This window comes from Hippopotamus amphibius, chromosome 12 (genome assembly GCF_030028045.1).
Source record: "Hippopotamus amphibius kiboko isolate mHipAmp2 chromosome 12, mHipAmp2.hap2, whole genome shotgun sequence".
Taxonomy (NCBI): Eukaryota; Metazoa; Chordata; class Mammalia; order Artiodactyla; family Hippopotamidae; genus Hippopotamus; species Hippopotamus amphibius.
Window position 1 is genome coordinate 77266928 of NC_080197.1, and position 27458 is coordinate 77294385.

Sequence of the window (27458 nt, forward strand, 5' to 3'; positions counted from 1 at the left end):
TCAGCAATTTTCTATTCTCCATCCTTCTAGAAATTTCCTCCTCCTCTGGTTTCTATTTTCCTATTTTTCTACATGTCTCGGGGACCCTATTCAGCTTTCTCAACTCCTTACATGTTTATCTTTCCCGGGACTTTCTCTTGACCCTCTGCCATTCTCTATCATCTTCCTCAGGTGATCTCATCCAAACCCATAGCTTCAATTACCTGGTGTCTCCCTTCATGGACTGGTACACAGTGATTAAAATAAAAACTATGAAGCCAGGTATTTATTCCGTGTTGTTTATGATGTTATGATCTTGAGTTCCTTGTACACATTTATCTGTACTGTAATTACAACCATATACAGACTATGAGTTCATGTAGGTAAAGACTAGAAGGGCAGGTGGTGGGTGAGTGGACACATCCTGTAGCTTACTCATCTTCCAACCTTTTGGAAACCCACTGTCCCCTATTCCATCTTTCAGGGTGCTGCCACCACCACAACACACTGTGGGCCTGTGACCCAGGCTGGCCAATCAGAGGATCCCAATATCTCAGACACAGTGATGGGTTCAAGTCCAGTCATTTCTGAGCCTGTCCCAGCAGCAGGATGACTGCATCTTTTGACTGGATGAGAGTGGTCATCTTAACTTCTGGGCAGCACTTGTCTTCAGAGTGAAGTTAATTATGAACAGAAGCAAGACTAACAGGGGGAGAGGGAATCTGAGCTCCATGATCTTGTCTGAATCCCTAGATCCTGCTGTGTCCGCACTTACCCCTCCTGATTCCCCAGTCACATAAACCAATAAATGCCCTTTGTTGTTTAAACTAGTTTGAACTCAGCTTCTGTCACTTTCAAACCAGAATCCTGACTAACATAGGTTAACTGTCTTGGGCAAGAGGAAAAAACTTTTTTTTTATTATTCAGTGTTCTCTTAGTGATGCCATAACACTGAGTACTTAACTTTCTCCTCACCCCACCCCCATCCCCACGCACACGCACTCATTGTTTTGTTTGATTGAACATGGGTACAAGGACATCCTTTCCAATCCCTCATCATAGGAATCATATGCCAGTCGGCCATGTGAATAGAGGTTTTTTTTTTTTTTTTAAACCAACCTTTATGCATTAAAAAACAACAATCTTAAGTATTGTACAATATAGTGCTGTCTCTAATACAAATCACTGGTGGAAAGGAACAGGACACACCCTCCACTCGGGTCACACAATAGGTGGTAAAATGTTTGTGTTTTTTGGGGAGCGGTTTTTGTTTTGTTGTCCTGTGGTGGTCTTGGCCTCTACTGGCCCAACAACTGCCTCGGGCTTTCCGGAAGCTTCTGCTAGATGAGGCAGCTGGATGACTTTAGCCGTGTGCTGGACAGAGCCCTGCGGATTACCTGAATTCTGATCCTGTTTACTGGCGCCATCTTTGATTTTGTCTTTAGTCTCTACTTGGAGGATCACTTCTGCCAAAGAGAAGAGAGCAGGAACAAGTAAGTGTCCAAATGTGAATTATATTCTAACTGCCCATTAGGCTCTAAATCTCTTTGGGGAAAATCCTGGTTGTAATGATACAAAAACAGTTCATTTGTAAAGCACATTCTATGCGCCAGGCATTATTCTAAGCCCTTTACACTTACTGATTCCTTTGATGTTCCTGCCACCAGAGACAGTAGGCATTATTCTCACTCTCATAAATGGAGAAGCTGAGGCACCGAGAGGTTAAGTAAATTGCCCAAGGCTCCACAGCTGGTAAGTGGTAGGGCCAGAATTTATTCCAGACAATCTGACTACAGCGACTACAGAACCACAAGGCTATATTGCATTTAAAGATACTTGCATAATTCCATAATCTGTCTGATAAAAATTCAAAAGGTAATTAATTATAGGGCATGCAGAGGAGGACACATTGAAAGAGAAGGAAAGGAGGGGAAAGGGACTTGGAGATAGGAAAAACATGGAAATTCCTAATGATGAGAGGGAAAAAAAAAAAAAGGAAAAGGAAAACCCACCCACAATCAAGTTTCCTGAAAGAGGAAAATCCTCAAATTAAGAAATGGCAGACCAGTAGTGATGAAGCCAGAATAATTAAACAAGGTTGAGCTCAGAGAAATTGGCATGCAGTCCTCCAGAGACACGTGACCCCTGGGATTATGGAAATAGGACTGGCGATTTGAGGGACTGTACCTTTTTTGCCCAAGTGATGTTGCCCTTGAACCTTGTCCTTCCTGGCCTCAGAGGGGAAACAGAGACTGGTTTTCCTCAAGGTCTGAAGCCTGGGCCGTGCTTTGAGGTTCCGGGGCTCGTGAATCCAAGCATGCTTGAGGGCCTGGTCAGGGGTCATGCGAAGAGAAGGCTCCCAGCTACACACCAACAAAGCCCAGCACCGGTTAGGGTTTTATTTCCCTCTTTAATAATGAAATATTTTCAAAGACCCCAATAAAGAACCTAAATAAGATATAAAAATGGTTCATTTTTAAAGAACCCATTTAAGCTGTGTTATAGCTCAAAGATATTATAGGACAGAGATTATGACATAAAATTTTAAAGTACCTGGAGGCAACTAGTGGAAATGATTTTTTTAGAAAATGTGTATGACAAGCCCAGGAATATCTCAGAGCCCAAGTCTTCCAGAGTTCCTAGAAATTCCCTTACAAGAACTAGTATAGAAAATCTAAACCAGTAGGATTTAGGGTTCAGTAACCTAAGAACATCAAAGTGCAGAGATGCTTAATTGCAATTCCCAAACTATGGAATTTGGACATTATAGAATGCCAGAATATTAAGATCATAAGGGGACTTGGAGATAATCCAAACTTCTAATGCAGTAACTAAATACACTTGACAGAATGCCCACCATGGAATCATCTTGCCTTTCTTGAGTAATTTTAGTGACATGGCACTAACTCACAGAACTAGCTATTCCAATTTTACAAAAACTCCAATTCTTTAAAAGTTCTTCATTTCGATTGAGCCAAGATTCACTTCTCAGGAAGCTTTACCCTGCTAACTTTGACCCGGTCCTAATCCAATTCTACCCACTAGCAGCATACAGAATGAAACAACCAATCTGTCTCCCACCCCAGTCCCATGGCTTGTAGGATCTTAGTTCCCCAACAGGAATCAAACTCACGCCCCCTGCAGTGGAAGCACGGAGTCCTAACCACTGGACTGCCAGGGAAGTCCCCTAATCTGTCTTTTATGCTACAACCCTTCAACTATCTGAAAACATTTGCACGACTACTAATTACTGATCATATGATATGATCAGTTCCTTCCAGGTAGAAAATCTCAGCTGTTATCTAACTGGTGTCCATCATGTTGTGAATAGCTCCAAACTGCAGGGAGGTGGCATTAATGTTTCAGACTCCTCGAGGTCTAAACAACTCAAGTTCCCAGTTCTTTGTCAAATGAACTGCTTTTAAGCTATATCTCCCCTCTCCTGAACGCCTAGAGTTAGCCTAGAAAATCTAGACGCAGAACTTTACACTTACCCCTATTAAATCTGACCCAAAAGTTTAGTCTCTCAAAGATTTGCTAATTAGCCAAATATGAAGTGATAAAGCAACAGGCCCCGATCGCTTGACTGCCTCTTACAAGATGTGAGCAACCAGCCCTTTGCACTAAAAAGGAAAATAACTTCACTCTTGGTTCTGAGCTGTTTCTGGATAACTCACCTCTGTCTCAGTACTGAGTTTCTGTTACTAGTTAATGCCCGTTCATTCTAAAGTCTCGGCAAGAGGCTGGGATGTGTTGGCGGTCATGATAGGGTACAGGATCCTTCTCTATCTCCATCTTTCAGATGGGTAGCATGACCCCCCAGATGGAAAAACTTTTGGCAGTCCCTGATCGTTTATTTTCTGAGCTAGTACGTAAACTAAAGATGCATAAATGCCAGAAGAGTAGTATTTTGCTAAAACTACTTCATCCCGTGGAAGGAATGCAAGAACATAAAGATATGATCTTCTAAAAATGCTAAACAGTATAGGACTGGAAGGGACTTTAGGAATACCCCACTCTACAGAAAAGGAAACTGAGGCCTAGAGAGACAGTGACTTGCCCAATATCACGTGGCTAATCTATTTGCCACTCAGTGGAGACAGACTTGCATAACCTCTTTAAAAATAGTGACAAGAGCTAGTATTTCCTAAATACCTCCTTCTAAACTAGGTACTGTTCTAAGGTGTTTTATGTGCTGGTTTTCTTTTTAATCAATATTATGACTACTGAAGTACACAACCTACTTTCTAAGATTCAAAATATGCCCTTGGATTCTGAAAACCTGTACATAATAAATGGTTTATAGATTACACTTTCCCTAGTTCCCTAATATGAGAGGATTTAGGCTCTAAATCCTAGGGGAATGGGTGGAGAGGGGCCTGAAACCAGCTTATACTGGGCGTGTATGCTAACAGTTATTGATACAACAGGCTCTCTGAAGACCTGGGTTTCAGTTCATGAAGCAGAAGACATGGAGGACTTGCCTACAGCCTCACTGCCAGGCAGTCAGGCCAAGAAGGAAGCAAGCTCAACCCTTACGCTGTGTAATCCAGGGCAAGTCACTTAACGTCTCTGAGCCTCAGCCTCCATGTCTCAAAACAGAGCAAATCTTCTGCCCCATCGATCACATAGGATGGACCGGCAGGAGAAAAGTCTGATGAGGCAACAGATAGGAAAGTATCTTATAGACCCTGAAGTTCTGCAGTCTGTGTTTATTGTTTTCATCACTGCCTCCCAGCCCCAGACTTTCACCAGCAAACACGTGGGAAAGTACAGTATTTAAGAGGAAGCCCAGAAACAAAGACAACCTGACAAACTCACATCAAGCACCTTCTCAGAAAGTCCAGGAAGCTGGTGTCGTAGGTTTTCAGCACCATGGTGAGATCCTTGGAATCCGGGTATCTTTTTTTCCCCCCGTTGTTGGTTATATTTTTAGGAAAACCTTTGGAATCTTTAGAGATACAACATTCTGTGTTTAGTTCCAGGTGTAAATAGGCACTGGTCACATCACAGCTATTCACTCAACCCTGCTGCTTCTTGGAGTGGTCTCTGCAGCTCTCTTCCACACCGCTCCCCCCACCCCCAAACACACCCGCAGCCTCTGTCTGAAATAACCGTTTGTAAATTATCCAATGAATACAGTTTACTTTTACAAATAACTTCCTACTACTCGGTATGTTCTGAGCCTCCTCCTCACTTTCTCCTCCCGGAGTCAATCAAATGATTTCAATGGTTTAACATTAACCAACCTAAAACAAAAATGGTAATGAGGAGGAGGAGGAGGACGATGATAATAATAATAATAATAATAAAAGTAAATCTGAAGTGACAGAACATTCTGCTCCGAACAAAAAGAATATTGTCCATCTTGGTTTCTCTATGCCCTTGCTCCTTCCTCACTTACCCCAAAACGTGAGCATTTGGGACACCCGTGGGGAATAAGAAAGTCATTTCAGGAGAAGGATTTGCATTCTGAGTTCACGTACAAGCCACACAAGCACGTTAATCTCATTTCTTTTTTTTTTTTTTTTTACAGTTGCATCCAAATTTTGTCCATAATTGCAATGATTGAACTTGGTTGGTGGCTAAAGACACAGCTTGGAGTGACTTTCTTCAGCCATTTCCACTGATTAAAGCCCTCACCAAATGTATGATTTGTCATTGCTGAAAAGAAACCCCTGAAGACAGCTCCAAAGGTAGCCTGAGAACACAGTGCAATGCTTTGAAGGTGAGACCACTTGTTTGGACATCTAGGTCCTGGTGAGCATGTTTAGAAAGGTGACCACATATGCCCACACCTTGTAATAAACCTTCATGTAAAAGGGTGGCTGTGTATATACACGTATGCAGAATTGATACATTCCACGGAATTCTCACAAAACTCAGTGGGGTTCATACAATCAATGGACATTTCATACAATCAATGGACATTCTACAAGGTACGTAATGAAGTGTTTCTAATTACTTTTGCAATCCATGCAATTTGCAGGGCGTCCAACAGAACACCTGCTCTTACCAAATTCCTGGAAGAGTCCGTGAATGTGTGTATGTGGGTATATTCACACACGGGTATCTATGTGTTTATATAGATAAAAATGGGCTAGGGGTACCGCATAGGGCATAGGTCCTGGGAACTCATACAAATCCCCACTTCCTTTTTGGCTGTGGCGCTAGTGCTCCCACCTTATCCTATGTTGTCTTTTCACAAATGACCAAAGAAGAGTCAGACTCATGGGCTTATAAATAACATAGCCTCCTACAATCATCCTTATGTAACTGCTTTTCTTGTACAAGTTCTCCCCACTTCTCTGACCTTCCCCAATATCTCATTATTCTCCCCACCACCTTCTTGCTGCCTGGAGCACCTACATATCTTGCTACCCTTGAAGCAACATCACTTTACTCCTAATTAAGGGTATTAACTGGGAGTGGCTGGGGGCTGAGGACCTGTTGGCAGCCCAAACCTGCAGAAGGGAGAGCCAAGAACTTAAGTGGACATAGTGTTTCCCAAAATTGCCTCGTCATAAGCTGTTGTAAAAAACACACAGACTCCTGAGTCCCACCTCAGATACACTATATCTTAGGAGGATCATGAGAATCAGCATTTTTTCCAAGAACCCAAATGATTCTTATAATCAGACAAAGTTTGGGAAACACGGATGAGGATGCAGTTCCCAATAAAGTCCTTTCTTAAGCAGGAAGAGAAGATGTGTGATGTGATACTAAAACCACATCACCCTTCTGAAGCCTAGTGCTGATGGTAAAAATCGGGTACTCTATGAAATGGACATGTGTATGTCTTTGGTACCTTCTTACCCAAATGCCCTATATTCCCTTCCCTTTGATTCCTCCAAGTTATAATCTCTTGAGTTCAGGGTTATAGGCTTGAGATGTGACTCTTCCCACAATGTCTTTGTCTAGCAGGAGGGAACACCAAGGCTCCTACTTGTCTTTCACTGAATCCTTTGAAATCCAAAAGGCTGAATGAAAAATCGTGGGTAAGAAAAGTATATTTGCAATCAAAAGACCAGTTCCATTGCCCCATGCATAAGTTATACCAGCAAGTCAGCCGGATCCTCTGTCACCATCAGACTGCTCTGGAGAAAGGGTGGGCATGTGGCCCCTGCCCTAAGGCAGCTGAGACACTGACACTGACCCTGCTCAGAGGCAAGGTCATCACAGCTCTGGCCATGACTACAAGGTGATGTTTAAAAGAAGTAACCCTGGGGGCGGGGGGTGAAGGGGAAGCTGAGACGAAGTGAGAGAGTAGCATAGACATATATATATTACCAACTGTAAAATAGATAGCCAGTGGGAAGTTGCTGTATAACAAAGGGAGTTCAACTCGAGGATGGATGATGCCTTAGAGGACTGGGACGGGGAGGGTGGGGGGGAGTCAAGGGAGGGAGGGAATATGGGGATGTGTGTATAAATACAGATGATTGAACTTGGTGTACCTCAAAAATAAATAAATAAATAAATAAATAAAAGAAGTAACCACTGGAATGGCACGGGACTGACCAATCAGAGTGGATGACAGCCTTAGTGTTGGAGGGGGATCCCGGAGGACTTTTTTCTTGCCAGACCTTAAACTTTTAGTTTTTGGATCGTGGGGTCCAAGGAGCCCTGGGAGAAGGGCCAGAGAAGCTGAGGCTGTGGCACAGGCCCAGGGCTGTGGCTTTTTAACCAAATGGTATAGAAATAGACTACATTTTAACCCCCGTGTGGCTGAACCAATATGCACTGACTGACCATCAACAAGACTGAAACCCTTTTGTCCAGAAGAATCCCTCAGGGCCGTGCTTTTTGACTGTCCTATTGATGGGACAAGATGCGGAGAGAAATTACGTGATTTGCCTACCCATTTTAAGGCCACCGTTGGGTGAAAATAAGAGGCAGCAGGGCTGGGAATGACCGTGTGAGCCTGTGAACTAAGCTGACGACAATGTCATTCCAGGTAGTGGGGAGCCCATCTGTGGAGCCCCCTTCCCTCACATCTAGCTTTGCTCCACTTGGCTGGCATTAGGGACACTATGACTTTTTCTACAGAGGAATCCCTTAGCAAAGTGATTTTAGATCTGGGACTGGCTTCATCTTCCGGTGCACAGTGGCCCGGAAGTCCTGCCGCAGTTGGACCTCACTGATCCACCTGTCCATTCTGTCCAGCACGACTCAGCTGGAAAGGCAGAGGATCATAAAATCCAGAGCCTGGGAACTGGGATGGGGGGCAGCATGGGGACCATGAATGAGGCTTAATTGCAGCAATTAGGCAGATATCCTGTAGGTAACAGACAAGCCATAGTGTATCCACAGCAAAACTGTCCTGGCAGCCCTTGCTCACCGTTTTATACCAAAGTTGCAATGAACCTGGAATAGTATGGGACTGGGGGATTAGGAGAATTTCAGCAGGAACGAATAAGGCTCCATTAATGATAAATCGTAGCAATGGAATTTTCCACTATTCTCTCAAAGATGCTTCTGCTCTTTGATTTCCCTGCACAGCGCATAGTGTGAGCGGACAGGAAAGCTGCTGGGGGAGGCGGGAAGAATTGTTAGGAGAGGGTAGAGTTCTAATCTTTTGAGGGTTCAAGATCTGCTGAAAGGTCTTCTGAGCAGGAACCAGATCCTTCTTGTGCACCTGCGCATCTTCACCGCCAAGATCTCATTCCTAGTGTGACTCCCCTACTCATCTCCATAATGCACATGGTACCACATCTCAGCATCTTTTTACTTCTCTGAAAGAAACCTCTAAGCATAGCCTGCCCTTTGGGGTGGGTCCAGAGGAAGAGCATCACATGGGGTGTAGGGCATGGAAGGTATCCTCAAGGACTGGGAAAGCTCATCAGCCACCACGGGAAAAAGAGAATCAGACCTGGAACTCACCAAAGAACGTCTGTCTCCTGGAGGCTGTCTGGATGAAGCGGGTTGGCGGCAGGCCCAACACCTTCAACAAGGACAAAGCAGTGGGTTCACTTTTCTGGAGTCACATATTCCAAGTCTGTTACAACTGGGTGGGACTTTGGCCAAACACTGCCCTCTACAGATAAACACCGGGATATTAAGTGATAACGTCGAGCCAGAGGCAGGGCAGGTCCAGGGCCTGAGACTCAACTCCTCATCTAGGGCCGTTTCAGTATCCTGAGCACTGACACCGCCCCCATTATTCTACACAGGCATCAGCACCTACTAGGTAGGCCACTTGTGGTAGTGGCCAGATCACACTGTCAAAAGCAAATAAACAGTGTAGTTGTGGACCACCTCTGAATTAAGGAGTGACACGCCCCAGCTCTGAGCATGGGAAGGGAGGAAAGGAAAAGGAGATAGAAATCACCAGATGGGCATCAGAGCACAATATGACAAAGTATCTCCTGGAAAGAAAAGAGTAGCATCTGCTTGGTCACCTCTCCCCACTGCAACCTATAGAGGTGCACACAGAGAGAGAGAAACGACAGGGACCCCCCCCCTCAGGCCTGGGCCCCTGTCTTTGCAGCCAGGTTCCCAGCCATGTCCCTTCCCTTCTGCTTCTCAGCCTGAGGTCAGGAGGAAGCCAGATCTGTTCTGGGGCAGTAGGAACCTCCACTCAGATCCCATGCATCCCATTCTCCTTGGAATTGGAAGCAGGACTGACTCAGGGATGCTTCATTAAATCTTCCATCATCAACGTTAGAAGCCATGGGCTCTGGTCCCCTCATTTTACAGAGATCCAGAGCAGGGAAGTGACTTGCCAAAGAGAAGGAGGACTAGCCTCCGTGTTCACTGATGTCCAGGGCAGGGTTCATCCCACCAGAGCTATCATTTATAGCTATTACTAACTAAATTATTTGAATACTTTGTTATTAGTTTCAACCATGACGTGAATCTTTATATTAATTTTCAAGGATGTATGTGTCTCTCAAACTATCTTTAAGACAATCTAGAAAACAGAAATTTGGAGTGGATGGATAGATAGGTAGATAGACGAGGGGTGAGGGGGGAATAAGATATATCTTTGTTCACAGTGAAAATATCTTTGTTCCCTGGAAAAATCCTAAAATGTGAAATTTCTAATTTTTAGGATTATTTTCTCCTGTGTTGTCTCATTTGGCTTCATGACAAGATGACTTTAAGTAAAAGAAGAGCAGGTATAATAAATAATTATATGAGTATCTTGGTAAAGGCTTTTCATTGATATTCTTCCCAGAAAGTTAAAATGTATAACTAACAACTAAACGGCATACAGATTTCGATGGCTGTCGTGTCAGTCTGGTTTTTAGATTCTTCTGAATATGTTTGAAAAACTAGCATAACTGTTTTATTTTAAATGTCACTATTCACAATATGCTGGAAATAACATCCTTTGCAACTAGTTAAATTTATGATAAAAATGTTAGATGTCAACTCAAAAGTGTACATAATTTCAAAATATCCAACCCTCCCCCATAAACAGATGCAGGCCACTGCCCTACAATGAGTCCGATGCAACCTGACGTCAGGAGCGAAAGTTACCCATCCTGAGGGCATCAGTTGGAAGGCAGCCAGGCCCTCTCTCACCTCCATGATGCAGGCCAGCTGCTCCACCTCGTTCTCCCCAGGGAACAGGGGGGAGCCTGTGTACAACTCAGCCATGATGCAGCCCAGGCTCCACATATCAATGGCCATGTTGTAGGGATGGCCCAGGATCACCTCTGGGGACCGGTAGAACCGGCTTTGGATGTAGGTGTAGACTGCGGGTGAAAGAAAGAGAAATCTCATGATAATTAAGATCCCCCCCCCCCCCCCCCCCGCAACTTCTTTTCACTCTCCAGGCTTTGCAGGGAGATGGAGGTACTTTGAATCACATGCCATATCTAATCTCATCACATCCTCACAGCCACATGATTCACATGAGGGGCTGTTATCCTCACGTTATTGATAAAGAACTCTAAAGTAGGCATTGTTCTAATGAAGTAAATCTGTCAGGTAGGCTTTCAAAAAAGGAAAACATAAGGCGAATATAAAGCTTAAGTTTTCAAATTGCCTGATTAATTTGGGGTAGGCATCCTCTGAAGTATTGCGATCTAGCAAGGGAAAAGGTGTATGAAAGTTGAAGAAGAAGCGTGCAATATGCATAATTTAAGAATGTATAGTCAATACATTATGTGCATTGTGTTAGAGTATAGAAAGAAAAGCTCAACAAAATCTCAGCAGATAAGGATGTACAGAAGATAGTTAGTATTGTAGGCAGCCTGGATTTTACAGATGAGGAGACTGAGATTGGAGAAATGGGACATGACAGTTATTTGCAAATGGTTACCTAGATGGGGGCAGGCAGGGGTTTTGTAGTCACTTCTCTGTTGTTTGACTTGGTGACAGTAAGGATGTAATAATTTTTTTGTGATTTAAAGCAACATAAAGATTTAATAAAAATGACTTTGTACCCTGCCTGTTTCCAAAATGGACTCAAGGCACTTTGCAATCAAAGTACAGATATACAGGAAAGTTTTTTTAAATGAATTTAACAACAGAGGAAGATAAACACAGTATGATTTCACTTATATGTGGAATCTAAAAAAAACCAAACAAGAGAACAAACAAAACAAATGAGAAACAGACTCGCAGAGACAAAGAACAAACTGGCAGTCATCAGAGGGAGGGGTGAGGGTGGGGACGAGTGAGCTGGGTGAAGAGGACCAAGAGGTACAAACCCCAGTTGAACAGTTCTGAAATAAATAAGCCACAGGATGCAATATACAGCATAGGAATACGGCTAATAATATTGTACTAGCTTACTAATCGTGGTGATCATTTCATAAATGTATGCAAATGTCAAATCACTATGCTGTACACCTGAAACTAAATTATATTGTAAGTTAACTTTACTTCAATAAAAAATAAATAAGAGAAAAAAATTTTAAATGGATTTAATGGATACTTACATGATGCCTACATGTGCCAGGGCACTGTTCCAAGTGCTTTATACAGGTTAACTCTCTCAATCCTTACAACAACCCTATGAAACAGGTACTATTACTGTCCCCATTTTAAAATGAGGAAACCAAGCCATATAGAGATTAAATAAATTCCCAAGGTCACTCAGCTGTAAGCGGCATAGCTGCATTTGAACTCAGTTCTAGTTGAGTATCCATACTCTTTACTGGCTCATGGTTAAAATAAAGATGAAGGGAAGTCAGAAAATATAAAAGGGGGAAACGGCACCCAGAAACCAAGAGTAAGATCATTACAAATTCAGTTCTGAGCTTCCTGGCAGCCAAGGTCAATGTTAAGTCATGGGCTGCAGAGAGTTCATCTCTGGGGAAAGTAAGCATATCAGTTCTTCGTGGGAGGAATACTGTTTTCTAGCTGGAACTTCTTACAGCTTCCACACATAAAAGATAAAGGACGTGTGTCTCCAAAAGTGGTTTTGGAAAATACTTGGGAACATCCATCTAACAGTCTTTTCTTCAGCCTCAGAGGACTTCCTCTGCCACCCCTGCCACTCCCATGAAGGCAGGTCCCAAAGCCTCTCTTTCTCTTTTTTTTTTTTTTAAACAATGGTATGTTTTTTTGTTTTGTTTTGTTTTTGTTTTGTTTTGTTTTATTAATGTATATTTATTGGCTGCGTTGAGTCTCTGTTGCTGCACGCGGACTTTCTCTAGTTGTGGAGATCGGGGATACTCTGTTGTGATGCAAGGGCTTCTCATTGAGGTGGCTTCTCTTGTTGTAAAGCACAGGCTCTAGGCATGTGGGCTTCAGTAGTTGTGGCACAAGGGCTCAATAGTTGTGGCTCGCAGGCTCTAAAGTGCAGGCTCAGTAGCTGTGGCGCACGGGCTTAGTTGCTCCATGGCATGTGGGATCTTCCTGGACCGGGGCTCAAACTTGTGTCCCCTGCATTGGCAGGCGGATTCTGAACCACTGTGCCACCAGGGAAGTCCCCCAAAGCCTCTCTTTTGTGTGCCCTTAGCACAGCCTGTATGTATCTCTCATCCTTTCGCCTATCATGTTATCTTTTTATTTCCTGTCTCCTCCATTGGGCTGAAAGCAATCTGAGGACAGGAAACGCTCATTTTTGGTTCCTGGTACCCAAGACATTGAAGACATATAGCAGGTACTCAACAAATGTTGGTGGAATGTACATGCTCTCAACATCAAACTTGATAAAAGCCAAGTGAAAAGACTCTTAAATCAAGTTCAGTGACAGCTGTACAAATGTACTTCAGGGCAGCTTTCTGGATTCCAGCTTGAAAAAAATATATAAAATCTGGAGAATGCAGGGCAGTGAACCCCAAACTTTAGAATGGCTGTGTTTTCTAAAGTATAGACTCCTGGGTAAGCACCCCAAAATTTCTATTTGGTACATCTGGGGTCAGGTCATGGAAGCTATACTTTATCAGTTGCCTCAAGTGATTGGGATGCACATCTAGTTAGTTTTGGGGCCCGATGCTCTCAGGTAATTCCAAATCCACAGACTATGAGAGCAGCAAAGAAGCCTTACAGTATTTGAGCCAATCTTCTCATTTTATAAATGAGAAAACTTAGGCTCAGAGAAGTGAAACAGCTTGTTCAAAATCATACTAACAATTGGTGTAGCTGAGCCCAGACTAGAACCCAGGTAACCACATGTGTGACCTACTTATTTCACTAAAGGAAAAAAAATCACAGAAGGGAAATTCAGACAAAGGGACTAGAATGGCCCTACCTTTCTGGTGTTCATAACAGCTTGATCCAAAGTCAATAACTTTAACAGAGACTTGGCCCTTTTGGTACAACACTATATTCTCCTAGAGAGAAGAAAGCCATAGGTCAAGTTTTAACAGTGTTGCCCGAGGCACTCTATTTACCTGTCTGCCATCCTCAGGACCCACCTCCAAGTGGGCTCCTCCCACATCTTTTCCAAATCCCCTTATCCTGCCCTCTCTGACTTTCCCTTCCATTGCTGGCTGCACCTCTCGTCGGGACCCAGTATTTGCTGCTTCGCAGTATTTCTTTTGCATATATGTTGCTTCTTTACTGATATAAACTATGCAACTCCTGAAGACGGTGAGTTTCTTTTTTATCTCTTTGGGACCTGGTTCTGTGCCTTGCTTGCATAAGGTCTTAGAAATATGATGGACTGAATTAGGTGTTTCCATTAAGTGCCCCACCAACATGCCTATATGACAGTAGAGGACAAAAACAAACAAACAAACAAAAAAAACCCCACAATGATTTGATTGGAGTTGTGACTGTTGTGCTGACTTTGTGACTTTGGGGAAAACGTGAAGCCTGGTGTTCCAGCAGAGTCCTGGATGAGAAGGAAGAGCTCCTGGGCTCTGCTCTCAGAGCATGGGAGTGGACCACGTGGCGCGGGAAGGTTAAAGTCCTAACCGTGTTTCCAAGGAGCTCAATATCAGATGAATTGACGATCAGGACTACCGGGAGATATGATCACTTATGGAACCTGCTGCCACTCTAGATGTGGCCTAGCAGGCCTGGGCTGCAGCTGCTGCCACCACAAACTGAGAAAGCACAGATTCGTCCATAGGACCTTTTCCAAAGAATATTTGTGTTAACTGAAAGATGATGATTAGCTAGAGTCTGAAAGGTGGGAATTTTTAGCGTGGCTCTAGCCCAGTGGAGAGGCTCCTTAACGAGATGGGGCTGGTCTTTCCATCTTATTGGCAGAAGTAGGTCTCTAGACGGGACGGATGCATGAGGCCATCACAGCTCATTGATATGAACCATTAAGTCCATAGGAATAGCTCTTTGATTCTCGAACCCACACTTATCAGACTCTCCTGCTTGTGTGTCTACTTCCCTGTTGAGCACATCTATTCCAGTCCACTTGATCTATTTTGCAAGGAAATCTATTAGCTCATATTTTGGCTACCAAGTATCTTGTGAGGTTCCTTGGTGAGCATCAGTCCCCTAAGCCCAAGACCATGGTCCCTTTGGAGCTGCAAAGCTGAGGATTAGGAGCTCGGATGTGGAGAATAAACCCGTGTACCACCATCCTTGTGGGGCTCCAACAGTCAGTCCTGAGAGAACATCTCTACCCAATGAGTTATAATTTTTTGTTTAAATAACATGAACCCTATTTGTGGGTAAGGAGAAAGGAATGAGGAAAAGTTAAGACACATTTGCATACCTGTGAAGGTCAGGTGGTTTTGGAACCAGCTCCTGACTTCACACCCTCCTACCTTTTCCCTAGCGGCCTCTCTGTATTCCTCACAACAGCAATCGTTAACTCTCCCAACAAGCAATTGTTAATTCCTACCATTACTATTGGCGGGTTCCATGTTAGGTTCTGGGAATATAATGGTGATAAGACAGGGTTCCTGACCTTGGAGGGACCTGCAGTCCAAGGGTGGGATACGGATAAAGAGACAGCTCCTACACAAAGCAATCAGTACAGTAACAGAGCTAAGTGTAAAATACGAGCCGGACATGTGGGAAGGGAGCATCTGTTAGGAGCAGAGGAAGTGGTCAGAGATTTGCTGTATCCCAGGACCAACTCAGAGGACTGTGGACACAGGGAGGATTTAGGACAGCAGAAGTTCACCTCCCTGCATGACACAGGTCTCCGCACACCCCCAAGCCCTCGGCCTTCCTGGTCCTGTCTGCCTCGATGATACCACATCTCTCTTCCTCACCCCCGTATCCCTGCCTTAGTCCTCACCACATCTCATTTGGTTTACACAACCTACAAACATGCTACTTGGCTTCCATCCTGCAGGCCTTCCCAGTTACCACTTGGGAAAGGAATGGGGCAAACCCTTTCTGAGGCTGGGGACCAGCTTCTCTGGTGGGACAGAGGTTGTACTCACGGGCTTGAGATCACAGTGAATGATTTTCTCTGCATAAAGCATTTGCAGACACTTCAGAACAGAGAGGGTGAAGCGTCGAACTATTGAGAGACTGAAGCCTTGGAAGCTGTTATTCTTCATCAACTGGTACAAGTTGATTCTGGGAAAGAGCGAGACAAAGTGATGGGTAGCAACGTCAGAGGCATATAATGCTGAATTTGAACCTGCAAAAACAATCCCATGTCACCTGGTTTCCTTCGGACAGTAGGCAAGACTCAGACCAGGAGGCGGGGCTTTTGTGTCCTGTTAACTCAACTTTCCTATTGACTCCTGGTGGACCCAGGGTGCGGCTCCCTTGTGCTCGCTTCTCAGATGTCCCTCGTTTCTTTTTTTTTTTAAGAACTTTTATTGAGATACAATTGACATACAAAAAACTGCATATATTTAAAGTGTACAATTTGATATTTTTTTCTTATTAGTACTGTGTATATGGCAATCCCAACCTCCCAGTTCATCCCCCCCAACCTCCCCCCGCCCCACCACTTTCCCCCCTTGGTTGTCCCTCATTTCTTACATGGCAAGGTCCTTCAACTACTTTGTTAAACGTGTGTGTTAAAAGGTTGGACCAAACTTCTGAAATATTCATAGTTCTTCAGGCCCTTGGGAGGGATCCACGAAGGCCTCCAGTCACTCCACCAAGTGGCTACCCCTGCCCAGACCTAATAAGTCTGTCTAAAGACATCAGGCTCCTGACAAGTAAGGGGACAAGGGAGTGGGTGGAGGGAGGCTGAGGGGAGACAGAGAAGCCCTACCCTATCGAAAAGAACGAACTTACGGTTACCAGAGGGGAAGCGGGGGGAGGGATAGTTAGGGAGTTTGGGATTCACATATACACACTGCTATATTTAAAACAGATAACCATATGGTAATGCATATATATGGAATCTAGAAAAATGGTACTGATGAACCTAGTGACAGGGCAGGAATAGAAATGCAGATGTAGAGAACGGACTTGTGGACATAGCGGGGAAAGGGGAGGCTGGAACATTGTGAGAGAGTAGCATTGACATATATACACTACCAAATGTAAAATAGATGGCTAGTGGGAAGCTGCTGCCTAGCACAGGGAGATCAACTCGATACTTGCTGATGAGCTAGAAGGATGGGATAGGGAGGGTGGGAGGGAGGCTCAAGTGGGCGGGGATATGGGGATATATGTATACATATAGCTGATTCACTTTGTTGTACAGCAGAAATGAACATAACATTGTAAAGCAATTATACACCAATAAAGATGTAAAAAAAAATAAAATAAAACGGATAACCAACAAGGACCTGCTCAACAGGGAACTCTGCTCAATATTCTGTAACACCATAAATGGGAAAAGAATTTGAAAAAGAATAGATACATGTATATGTATAACTGAATCACTTGGCTGTACACCTGAAACTACCACAACATTGTTAATCAACTCTACTCCAGTACCAAATAAAAAGTGTAAATTAAAAAAGCAAGGCTGGGGACTTCCTTGGCGGTCCAGTGGTTAAGACCTCGCCTTCCAGTGCAGGGGGTGTGGGCTCGATCCCTGGTTAGGGAGCTAAGATCCCACAAGCCTCAGGACCAAAACACCAAAAAAAACCCAAAAAAAACCAAAAAAAAAAACCAGAAGCAATATTGTAACAAACTCAATAAAGACTTTTAAAATGGGCCATATCAAAAAAAATTTTAAAAACCAAACAAAACATGGCTGCTGGGTCCCACCTGTCGCCTTGCAGGATGGAAGGCTGTCTCTTGCCTGATCATCATAAATTTCCTAGACCTGCAGAAGCCTGAAATATTATATCAAAGCCGGCTACCTTATATGACAGCTGCTGACTTCTCAATGTTGGAAACTAATATGAAGCATTTTAGCCAGAAAAACTGATGCGTGGGCTGCCAGTTCATAACCTCTGGTGAGATTGGGGCGGAGGGGGGGAATGGGCAGGACCCAGCAACAACTCTGCATCAACCTGTCCCTGGATTCTCCTAACTTAACTTTCCATTTCTAGGCTTTTGTTCACGTTGGCAGTATTTAGAAAGCCACTCCTTCTGGAGGGGTACAACGGAGATGTGAGACGTGGCTCTGGCCTCCTCGGACCAGCTGTGTGGCCCCGAGCATCTCTCCAACCTCTCTAGCCTTTGGATTCTCCCTTCACACACCTGCCCCTCCCGACCCCTCTTTTAAAGACATCCTAATGTGCACTGTGACGAATGGCCAAGAAAGGCAGCCTGGGTTGCCATGTGGCCACGAGGAAGAAAATTCACCTCTGCATACTGGAAAGTGGACCACATTTTGTAATCACCAGAGATGGTGAGGAGAGTGTCAGCTTTCCTTCTGATTCAAATTTAGCTGGAATTTCACCATCAGCACTGGCGTCATGGGAGCACCGAGCCACCAGCTCAGTGAAGCCACTAACAACTGGGCCTCTGGGGTCTGACCCCTGATTATTCTCCTTTGCTGAAGGCATTCTGAGTTTCTGGTTTTATTTAAATTGCATCAGATGGTCTTCCCAGAGAGGCAAGTAATCAAATTAGCATGCCCCTTCAGCTCCGATATTCAAGCAAGGGATGCCAATCTATTTAAGTCAGGTTCTGCTCTTGTACCAAAAATATCTTCTCCTGTCCTTATTTGCTCAAACACAAAGCCCTTTTAGTCTTCCGAGTAGCCACCTGTGTGCTCCCTTGGGTTCCAACCTCTAGGTTGGACCCATCAGATGGGAATGGGTAGCCAGGGGCCCCGAGGGTTGTAAAGCCAGTGAGTGGAGACATGACAGCAAAGGAAGGTCCTCTTCCATACATTTAAGTTTAACTCTCGAGGGCAGAGGCCTTGTTTTGGTTATGTCACCGAGCCCGACACCCAGCACCTGGGGAGCACACCTTGGCACACTGGCAGGTGACAGATGTGACCGAGGGATGGGGTGAGATGGGCAGCTTTGGCTCCACCTCCTTGGTTTTCTAGATAACTGAGTGGCCGGTATATTCACTTTAGTCATTAGATGTTCACATACAGACAGATCTAGTGTTCTGAACTCCAAGTTTCTCTCCTCATACTTAAGTAACTTTCCAACACAAAATGAATTAAAAAGAAAAGGCAGCTGACCCCAGGAGTTCGAAGGTGATGCAGAGGTGGTTGCGGAAGTAGAAGAAGTCCTTCATGTGCACCACGTTGTAGGTGTTGTCTTTGTCCTTCCTTCTGAGAGCTTCCAGGATCTTCAGTTCCACCAGGGCCTGGTGGTTAAATCTGAAGAGGTGGGGGAGTGGCGGGGAGGGTGGGGATGGGACACAATGTCAGGTCAGGCTGCAGGTTCATGCAGGTGGCCCACTTTCCCAGTCCTCCCCATCATTCCAAGAGGGCGTGGGTGATGCTAAACGCTCTTTATACTCTTGCCTCCTCTCTGCCCATCATGGAAGCACACAGGTAGGGAGGGAAAGAGGGAAGGAAAAGGAAGATCAGAAGAAGAAGCAGAGTCAGGAGGGGCTGGCATCATGAAGGGGCCAGAGTCACGTGGTCCTTCCTCTACAGCCTATGCCATCTGCCAAGCCACACCTCTTCTTGTTCCTGATGATCTTCAAGGCCACCAACTCATTGTTTTTATGATCCAAGCACTTGGCCACCTGTCCAAAGGACCCTTTCCCGATCATCTCCAGAACCTCGTAGCGGTAGGCAATGTGGTCATGCAGGACCTGCAAAGCCAGGCCAGGGGTGAAGAATGAGGCCATAGCCTCTGGGCTTCCCTGACATCGGGGCCCCTGGGTACCCATCCCTAGCTCATGGCTGACTCCTGGGGGGAGCCTTCTAAACTGCACTGGGCACTACTGCAACCCCACCCTCATCTCATTGCTACTGCAATGGGGCTGAGGCCCGGATCCCAGGCCACCTATGTGGTGCCAGGGAAAGTCCCTCAGGCTCTCTCCATCTCAGGCAGTGCAGAGAACATTGGGTGGGCTTTGGGAAACTTGGGTTCTGGTCCCTGTCCTGCTACCACCTCTAGTTTTCTGTGTGTGTGAGAACCTTGAACAAAGTGGCCCCAAAGATCCTGTCCAGTTTGGACATTTCACAGTTCTTGAATGCAGCCGGGCAGCGGCTTCAGTTTGGGGGAAGTTCTCTTTCTGATCCCTGATGTGTCTCCACCAATCAGAGAAGGCTTTATGTCTGTTCTGCTTCTTCCTGGCTGGATCCAGTTCTCCTCTTGACTTATCCAGATTTAATTCTATCTTGGAGCTAGCATTACAGAACTTGGGCCTTTTTCAACTATTAAATATTTCCCAAGACCCAGAATCACCACGTTTTCTGTGTGCTGGAAACTAAGGAGTGGGTGTCGTGTCAAAGCAATAGGAAATGTTCAATTAAAAAGTCCTTATCTGGGTGGCTTCAGACAAGCCACTTAGCACTCTGAGCTACAGTGTTCATGACAGTGACTGAAGGTTCTGGATAAGATGATCTCTGAGGTCATCTCGCCCTGAGAATCTGATTCCTAGTGCCACACTCATGAATATGGGAGAGGTGAAGGCTAAGTGTGGTGTCTGGGTCCTCGGGAAGTGCTTGTGACTGCGTGGTGGGGATCTGTCCATACAGGAGGAATCAAGACCATGAACAGGAACTACTTCACTGATATGGGGAAGGAGCTTCCTCTCCTTATAAAGGTCTGTTATGAAAATGTACAGGGAAAGGGCAAGGGGTAGTGTCTGTACGTGTTGGTGTAAACAAATGTATATGTTTCCTTGGCTTTCTTGCACTTTGTCTACATGTCCTCAGTTTGGTGGTATCACAATTATTCGCTCGCAAGTCATCTTTGACATTGACTGTGTTTACTTGAGGCCAAGGACCAGGTCACACTCATTTTCGATAGTTCCTGCTGTATTTCCAGAGTCTAGCAGGTGCCCAAGCATATGATAGGGTCTCAGTAGACAGATATGCAATGAACATTTGCTGACCAAATAAACGTGGACATGCAGCTCCATTGCTTGTTTGGGGATTTAGCATTTACATGCATTGTACACTTGTGCGTGCACTGGAACGCAGTGAAGTGGAGATTCTGAGCATGTGGAAAGCACACATCATCCCTCTGTCCCGTAGCTCCTGAAGGTTTGAGGAACTGGGTTCCAGTGAATTAACTTAAAGGTGGTGTTAACGTCCCTGGGGAACTTCCCCGAGACTCTAGACCTTGGTTGGAGGGAGGCGAGGGGTGGGAGGAGTTGAGGATATCTGGCTGAATTGGAGGAAAGGTTTACAGTGGAGATTCTTAACCAAAGACCCATGAATGATCCTCCCCCCCCCCACTCCCTTGAAATTTTGTGTGTGTGCAGCGTGCCTTTTCCAGGATAAAGATTTTATAGCTTTTATCAGATTCCCAAAGGGATCCTTGACCTAAAAATGTTGAGAACCAGGGTTCTAGACAGAGGATGTGTGCCAGAAACTCTAAATCCTTGCTTCTCAAGTTGTGGTCCAAGGACCAACCAGCCACATGTGCCTCCCCTAGAAGGTTTTTAAAAAGGCAAAATCTCAGGCCCCACCCTAGACCTGCTGGATAAGAATCTTCATTTGTAATAAGACCCCCAGGTGATGTATGCACACCATAAAGCCTGAGAAATACAACTCTAAATCCGCTTAAGAAAATCTGCCTCCTTTATAAAGTCATCAAAGAGCGATCATGTCTCCTAATCCAACTTCAGAGGAAACGTCCAGAGAAGGAAATTTCCAACAGCCCACAAGCCTAGTGGACCAAGCATCACACATCTGGACATCCTCAGAAGTAGAAAGGAACACCTTGCACCGCCCAGATTTCACCTGCAGGCTGAGAAGAGGCACTGTCCCGTGGAACCCCAGGGATACAGTCAGAAGACGGGGAGGAGGAATTGCTGGGACCCACCTTTAGGAAACTGAAGGGAGCACTACGCTCCAGGGACTACTGTGGCAAAACCTTTTTTTTGTCTGTGGGGGAAATGACATTTATTATAAAATAGATAAAGGTCACATATGGGGTTGTATAGAGGAAACAAAAAAGGGAATATTGGGAAGATTGCATCTTATTTCATAGTCTGGCCTTTCCAGTGGCCCCAGGGCTGTGCAGGAGAAGAGCCTGTGGGAGTTCACCAGGATGCAAACCTGCCTCCCCAAATATTCTCGGAGAAAATCAGTATTCTGTGCACAGAGTCCTCTGTATATTAATCGTATGTTTTTTTCCCCATTTTTATACATGGTATTTCTTTGGTTTAGCACCTCATGCAATCTTCAGGATGCCTAGAGTTCCAGATATATCAGCACCAAATGCTATAAAATACCCCATGCTTTTTTCCTTTCCAGGCTATCTCTTGTCTCCAAGCTCCAAACCCCTGCAGGTACCACGACCTGCTCCCCCATCACCTTCATGTAGGAGCCGTGTTCATCATCGAAACTTGTCTTGCTGAACTTGTCAGGAGCCATGTGGAGCTTCTCAGCTTCCAGCCCCAGGAACCACAACTCTGTGTAGCCCAGGATTTCACTTTGCTCATAAGAAGACAGCTGGTTCTTAAAAAACTTTAGGGCCTCTGTGTGAAAAACACCACAGATATCAGTTAAGATGCAGTAATGTGTGGACAACAGCATCCCTTCTGGTTCATATGCCAGACAGCCCTTTCCTCAGTGAGGCAGCTCACTAATCACCATGCATCCTGGATCCCACAGGGTCCAAGTGGAACCAGGATGGATGTCAAGGTGTGGTACCGATTTCAACCAACCAGGAAGAAAACACACAGGAAGGGAAGGCAGAATTTAGTTTCCAAAGAGCAATGGGTGCAGCAGCTTGGGTAAAGATCAAGAGTCAACATAGTGTCAACAGAAGTGTGTAGTTGAGGCAGCAGTTGCCCGAGTTCATGTGGTATTGGGCTGTACAAAGTCTAACCTGAGAGGGTTTGCAAACTAGCATGACTTCAGGGACCAGACAGGCGACATAAATGCAGCTTTCAAGCTTAGGAGGTATCCCTGCTCAAATCTGCACTGAACCAGTGGGTCTGAGGCTGGGAAGGCATGTGTGTTAGCTCTTCTCTGCTCTACAACATTGCATTGGGGACTAGTGTCTGGTCTGGGGTAGGTAGGGCGGGATTCAAGCTTTAAGAGAGATGGTGATAAGCTGGTGAGTGCTGAGAGGAGGCAAACCAGGATGAGGGATGCAGGTGGGACAGCACGTTATTTGACAAACTGCCAAAGAGTCGGAGAAGGAACTGCTGGGAGGAAAAGAGCACGTACAGGGGACAGGACCTATGTGTGACAGGACTGTATGTGAAGGGCAGTCACGTGTTTGGTTGACTAAGGCAGGAGACAGAACCAAGGCCTGAGAGAGCAGGGAGGCAGGTACCAGCTCTGTAAGGGCAGAACTAGCACAGGACTAAAATGACCTCCTTGTAGACAGTTCCAGAGATTGCTCAAGTAGAGGATTGTTCAAGTTGAAGGCTGTGGGAGAAGAGCTCCAAGCATCAGATAGTGCTGGCCCATAGTCGGCGCTCAGAGGACTTTGGTTTCCTTCCTAGGAGCCCTAATCGTGTGAATCCCTGGACCTTGTGAGGCGCTGGGCTCCTGGCCCCATGTGTGTGATCTTCCAGGCCCAACCACAGGTGATGACAAAGGCTACAGCTGGCAGGCCGGCGGGGGAAGCGGCCTCCCCACCGCAGGCCTGGGAGCACCGCAGGCCTGGGGGTCTCTGAGGAGCTACAGTCAAGGACACTGGTGCCCCAGGCTGGCTGTGCTCTTGTCACCCAGGAGCCGTTGATCAAAGGCCCTTCTGCCAAGACCTCCTCACCAAGATGGGCACGGGAGCCTTCGAGACAATCTCCCCAACTCTAACTCAGAACGCAGTACCTCTCCACCCCCAGCTCTTCCTCCTCCCCGCTCCTCCGTAAAGCATCAGGAGCCTGGTGCGGGCTCCCACCTGCCCCGGCCCAGGGCCCGTCCGTGGGAGAGACTGGAACAGCGGACAATCAGCGCTCTCCCATCCGCCTCTTGTTTATATCTTCACAGTAAGTGACGAAGCCTTGACTGACCACACAACCACTCCCACCACCCCCCGCTGCTGCCCCAAAGGCACACCTGATGCTGTCAGAGGCACCTTGTGCCCGTGCTTCTTTGGCGGCTTCTCCTCTGGTTTGGGATCTTGGGTTTTAATGTTTGAAGGGAAGGGCGTTTCCGAAGGCTTGAGCTCAGAGGACGACATCTGGGTGTGAGTTTGATTCTCCTGTGCAGGGAATGAGACTTGCAATCAGTGACTCTTTGGGTCACTCCTGGATGTCTTCAACCAGCTGTTCCCAGCCTTTTTGGCACCAGAGACTGGTTTCATGGAAGACAATTTTTCCATGAATGGGGAGGGGGAGGGTGGTTCAGGCGGTGATGCGCGCGATGGGGAGCGGCCGATGAAGCTTTGTCTGCTTGCCCGCAGTTCCCCTCCTGCTGTACAGCCTGGTTCCTAACAGGCCACAGACTGGTACCAGTCCACAACCCAGGGGCTGGGGACCCCTGTCGTAAACCATTGATCTGACCAAGAACAGCCCCATCCAGCCAGACTCCTCTTCCTCTCCAAGGAGAAAATGGTAATTATGAGACAGTAGGTTTCACAACATTTCTCTCAAAGGAAGGCTCCACCTGGCTCATGATATTCTCAGTGAGACCCGTGTACAGTACAGTTTGCAATGGAAAACCCCAGTCACATCTCACTGTAGGAAGGATGGGAACAGTTCTGTCCTGCTGACCTGCAGAAGGCCAGTTCCTAACTAGACAGAGTGAGCTGCCCAAGGGCACACATACTTGAAGTTAGGTGTGTATAACAGCTCTTTAACTTGGCACTTTCTCACATTATCTCATTTGGTCCCTACACACACAAAAAAAAGTATCCGACATGGAAGGAAAACCAATATTTTGTACTGTTTAAACGTGCTTCTACCGTTTATACACCCAACCCTTCATTTTTCCTTTTCTCAGTGAATTCTCATGACAGCCCTATAGAGAGTCTGTTTCATAGAGAAAGTCAACGACTTATTGTTCAAGTTTACAGTCATTGTCAAGATGGAGAACAGGACAGGAACCCAACTCTTCAGCTCACCATGTGCTTCTCCCACCATCCTAAGGCCTTTCTGAACTTAGCTCTGGACTGAAAGCAGGTCTTTTTCACCTGTCTGTCCAGGGCCATGTCCATACCCTGAACTCACCTGATGCAGCAGGGGTTGCTTTAGCGGGAGTTTACTGTTTATGCGCGGGAAGTTCACCATGTTCTTCTTCCCCTTGGTGTTCACGAAAGGCAGTGATGTAAAGCTGGTGTTTGTGTTCTATGGGAGGAGAAACTGGGTAAATTACAAATATCTAAGGCAAGAAAGTGTCCCCAGCACCCTCCCCAGAGCAAGGACGAGCCTGAGGCAAATCCAGGGCAAGATCTAGTTTTGAAGTTCTTGGAGAGAATAGCAGAGTGGTCAAGCAGGTGGGCTGTGGGTTTGAATCCCTGCTCCACCACTTGCTAGCTTGAGACCCTGGACAGTCACACTGATCCCTTCTTAAAGCTTCAGTTATCTCAGCACTACCATGGGGACAAAAATGGGACCTGCCTCACAAGGCTTTTGTGACATGAACAAGACTGTCTATGTGGAGTGTTTCATATGTGTTAGCCACTATTATTATCATGCCAACATCTCACCACTCTGACCTGGGGAAGTTCTCCGTGCTAAACAATGCAAACCTTTCTTGGGGCAGCAGAAGCTCCCATTTTCTCTACATTGTTGTGTTTTGTTTTTAAAACGTTTTTTTGCCTGTTTGTTTGTTTTTGGCTGTGTTGGGTCTTCACTGCTGCGCATGGGCTTTCTCCAACTGTGGCGATCAGGGGCTACTCTTTGCTGTGGTGCATCGGCTTCTCATTGTGGTAGCTTCTCTTGTTGTGGAGCACGGGCTCTAGGCGCGTGGGCTTCAGTAGTTGCAGCATGCAGGCTCAGTAGTTGTGGCGCACAGGCTTAGTTGCTCCATGGCATTTGGGATCTTCCCACACCAGGGATCGAACCCGTGCCCCCTGCATTGGTAGGCAGATTCTTAACCACTGTGTCACCAGGGAAGTCTCCCTCCTCTACTTCATTGACTTGACCAGTTCACTTGGATCCCTGCCCCTCTGTACTGACTGATTGATTGATTAGGAGAGAGGTAGTCTGACTATCAGGGAAGAGCAACATTTAAAATTATGCAGAGATGCGCGTGGTGATACGGGTAGAAGTGCTCATCGTGTTATGTTGAGTTGACCAAAAATCCCTATTAAAAGCCATCTGCAGCCACCCACCTTCCCTCATCCTCTGCTACAGAAAAGACACTAAGTATCACTTCCTACCTTATTCAAGAATCGGGTCATCCTGAAGTTCTCGACTTTGGAAGGGGGCTTCTGGATTTGAAGCAGAGGCTTACCCTCAACCTGGATCAAGTGAAAGAGAGTTGGAATAATATTTGGCATGGTTTCACCACCAGTGCTGGATGTTCATTTTGCTTCATTACAATAAACAGGACACATTTGAAGCCAGCTTTGTTGACCCCAAAGCTAGGAAGAACTAAGAGGGGCTCAAAGTACTGAATGAATGAATGAATGAATCAATCAATCAAACACAAACAAATCATCTTGCTAGCAGTGTTTATCCTGAATTGACTTGCCCAAGAGTTTTCACACTTAAAAAAAAAATTCACAGAACTCTTCCTTCAGATAAAATCTTAACAGGGTGCCCTGGACCTGGGAAGACATAAAAGGAGAGCTGCTCTTTCTAAAGAGAAGAAAAGCCAATAGTCTTGCTCAGAAACTCTTTTCACCCTCAGAGTGGCTCTGAAGCTAACTTAGTGGAACCCACCAGAATATAAGAGCCCAGTTTGGACACCAGTGACCTAATCAGAATGGACTTCACCTCTAGAAAGAGATGGGGAGGGAAAACCAAATAGCAGAGCTGTGCCTCCCAAAGGGTGGTGAGCTCACAGTGGAAGTATGTGACATAACTGTGCACAGTTCACAGGTGACGGTTATCTAATGGCTATGCATTTACTTTACTATCCATTTAAAAAACTATAACGAGCACATTAAAACTGCAATTTGATGGCTGTTATTATATAGGATGAAACTAAAATTTAAGTAAAAAAGAGAGTGCGAGTACTGTGTAGCTCTGGCAAAAATCACAAAGGTGACACTGAAGTGACTAAAGTTTAGCAAAAACAGGCTATGGCTTGAATCGAGGTTCTGCTCTTTGAGCCCAGGGGTTCTGTTTCCAGCTCTTTCTTAGAGAATGGAATGACAATTGTGCAAAGCTGAGACACAGCTGGTGCCAGACCCACCTCTGTAAAACTTGGTATACTGGCCACACTGAAATAGGAACTGGGTAAAAGACTTCAACTTAATATCTCCCAGCACGGCTAAGCCCTCCACAGACTTGTAAGGATGGGGACAATCTAGAACAGTCCATCTTGATCTCCTAGAAGAGGGACAGGGTCTGAAGGAGAGGGGGGCTGCATAGAGCACGGACCATGGCCTCAGACAAAACTCATTGGCTAATGTGTACTAGATGCAGGATTTGGTTGTCTATTGGATGGACAATGATGCTATCTGAGCAAATACTGCAGTTGCAAATCTCAGAGTCCCAACTTCTCTTCAAATAACTTTGTGGGCATTAAAACTTGTAACCATCATCAACAGTGACAAGTTGGTCTTGAGGATGAGTCGGGGAGA

At 45.5% G+C, this 27458-nt stretch overlaps 1 protein-coding gene across 3 annotated transcripts in view; it reads right to left on the reverse strand.

Annotated features, from left to right (window-relative positions):
* Positions 1-664: 664 nt before the first annotated feature.
* Positions 665-27458, reverse strand: part of DYRK4 (dual specificity tyrosine phosphorylation regulated kinase 4) — a 73972-nt gene continuing 47178 nt past the window's right edge. For 2 of the 3 annotated variants that reach the window (XR_009048513.1, XR_009048511.1), the window contains one exon: positions 26093-26168. Coding sequence is in view for 1 of the 3 variants with exons in the window: in XM_057703527.1 (XP_057559510.1) it covers positions 1201-1445; positions 2167-2342; positions 4801-4930; positions 8863-8923; positions 10510-10682; positions 13634-13715; positions 15741-15879; positions 18860-19000; positions 19307-19443; positions 22124-22287; positions 23822-23966; positions 24934-25050; positions 26088-26168 (1791 nt within the window). In the remaining 2 variants the exon portion in view is untranslated. Of the gene's footprint in view, positions 1446-2166; positions 2343-4800; positions 4931-8862; positions 8924-10509; positions 10683-13633; positions 13716-15740; positions 15880-18859; positions 19001-19306; positions 19444-22123; positions 22288-23821; positions 23967-24933; positions 25051-26087; positions 26169-27458 lie in introns of those variants that run through there. The other variant, XM_057703527.1, reaches the window with a different exon arrangement.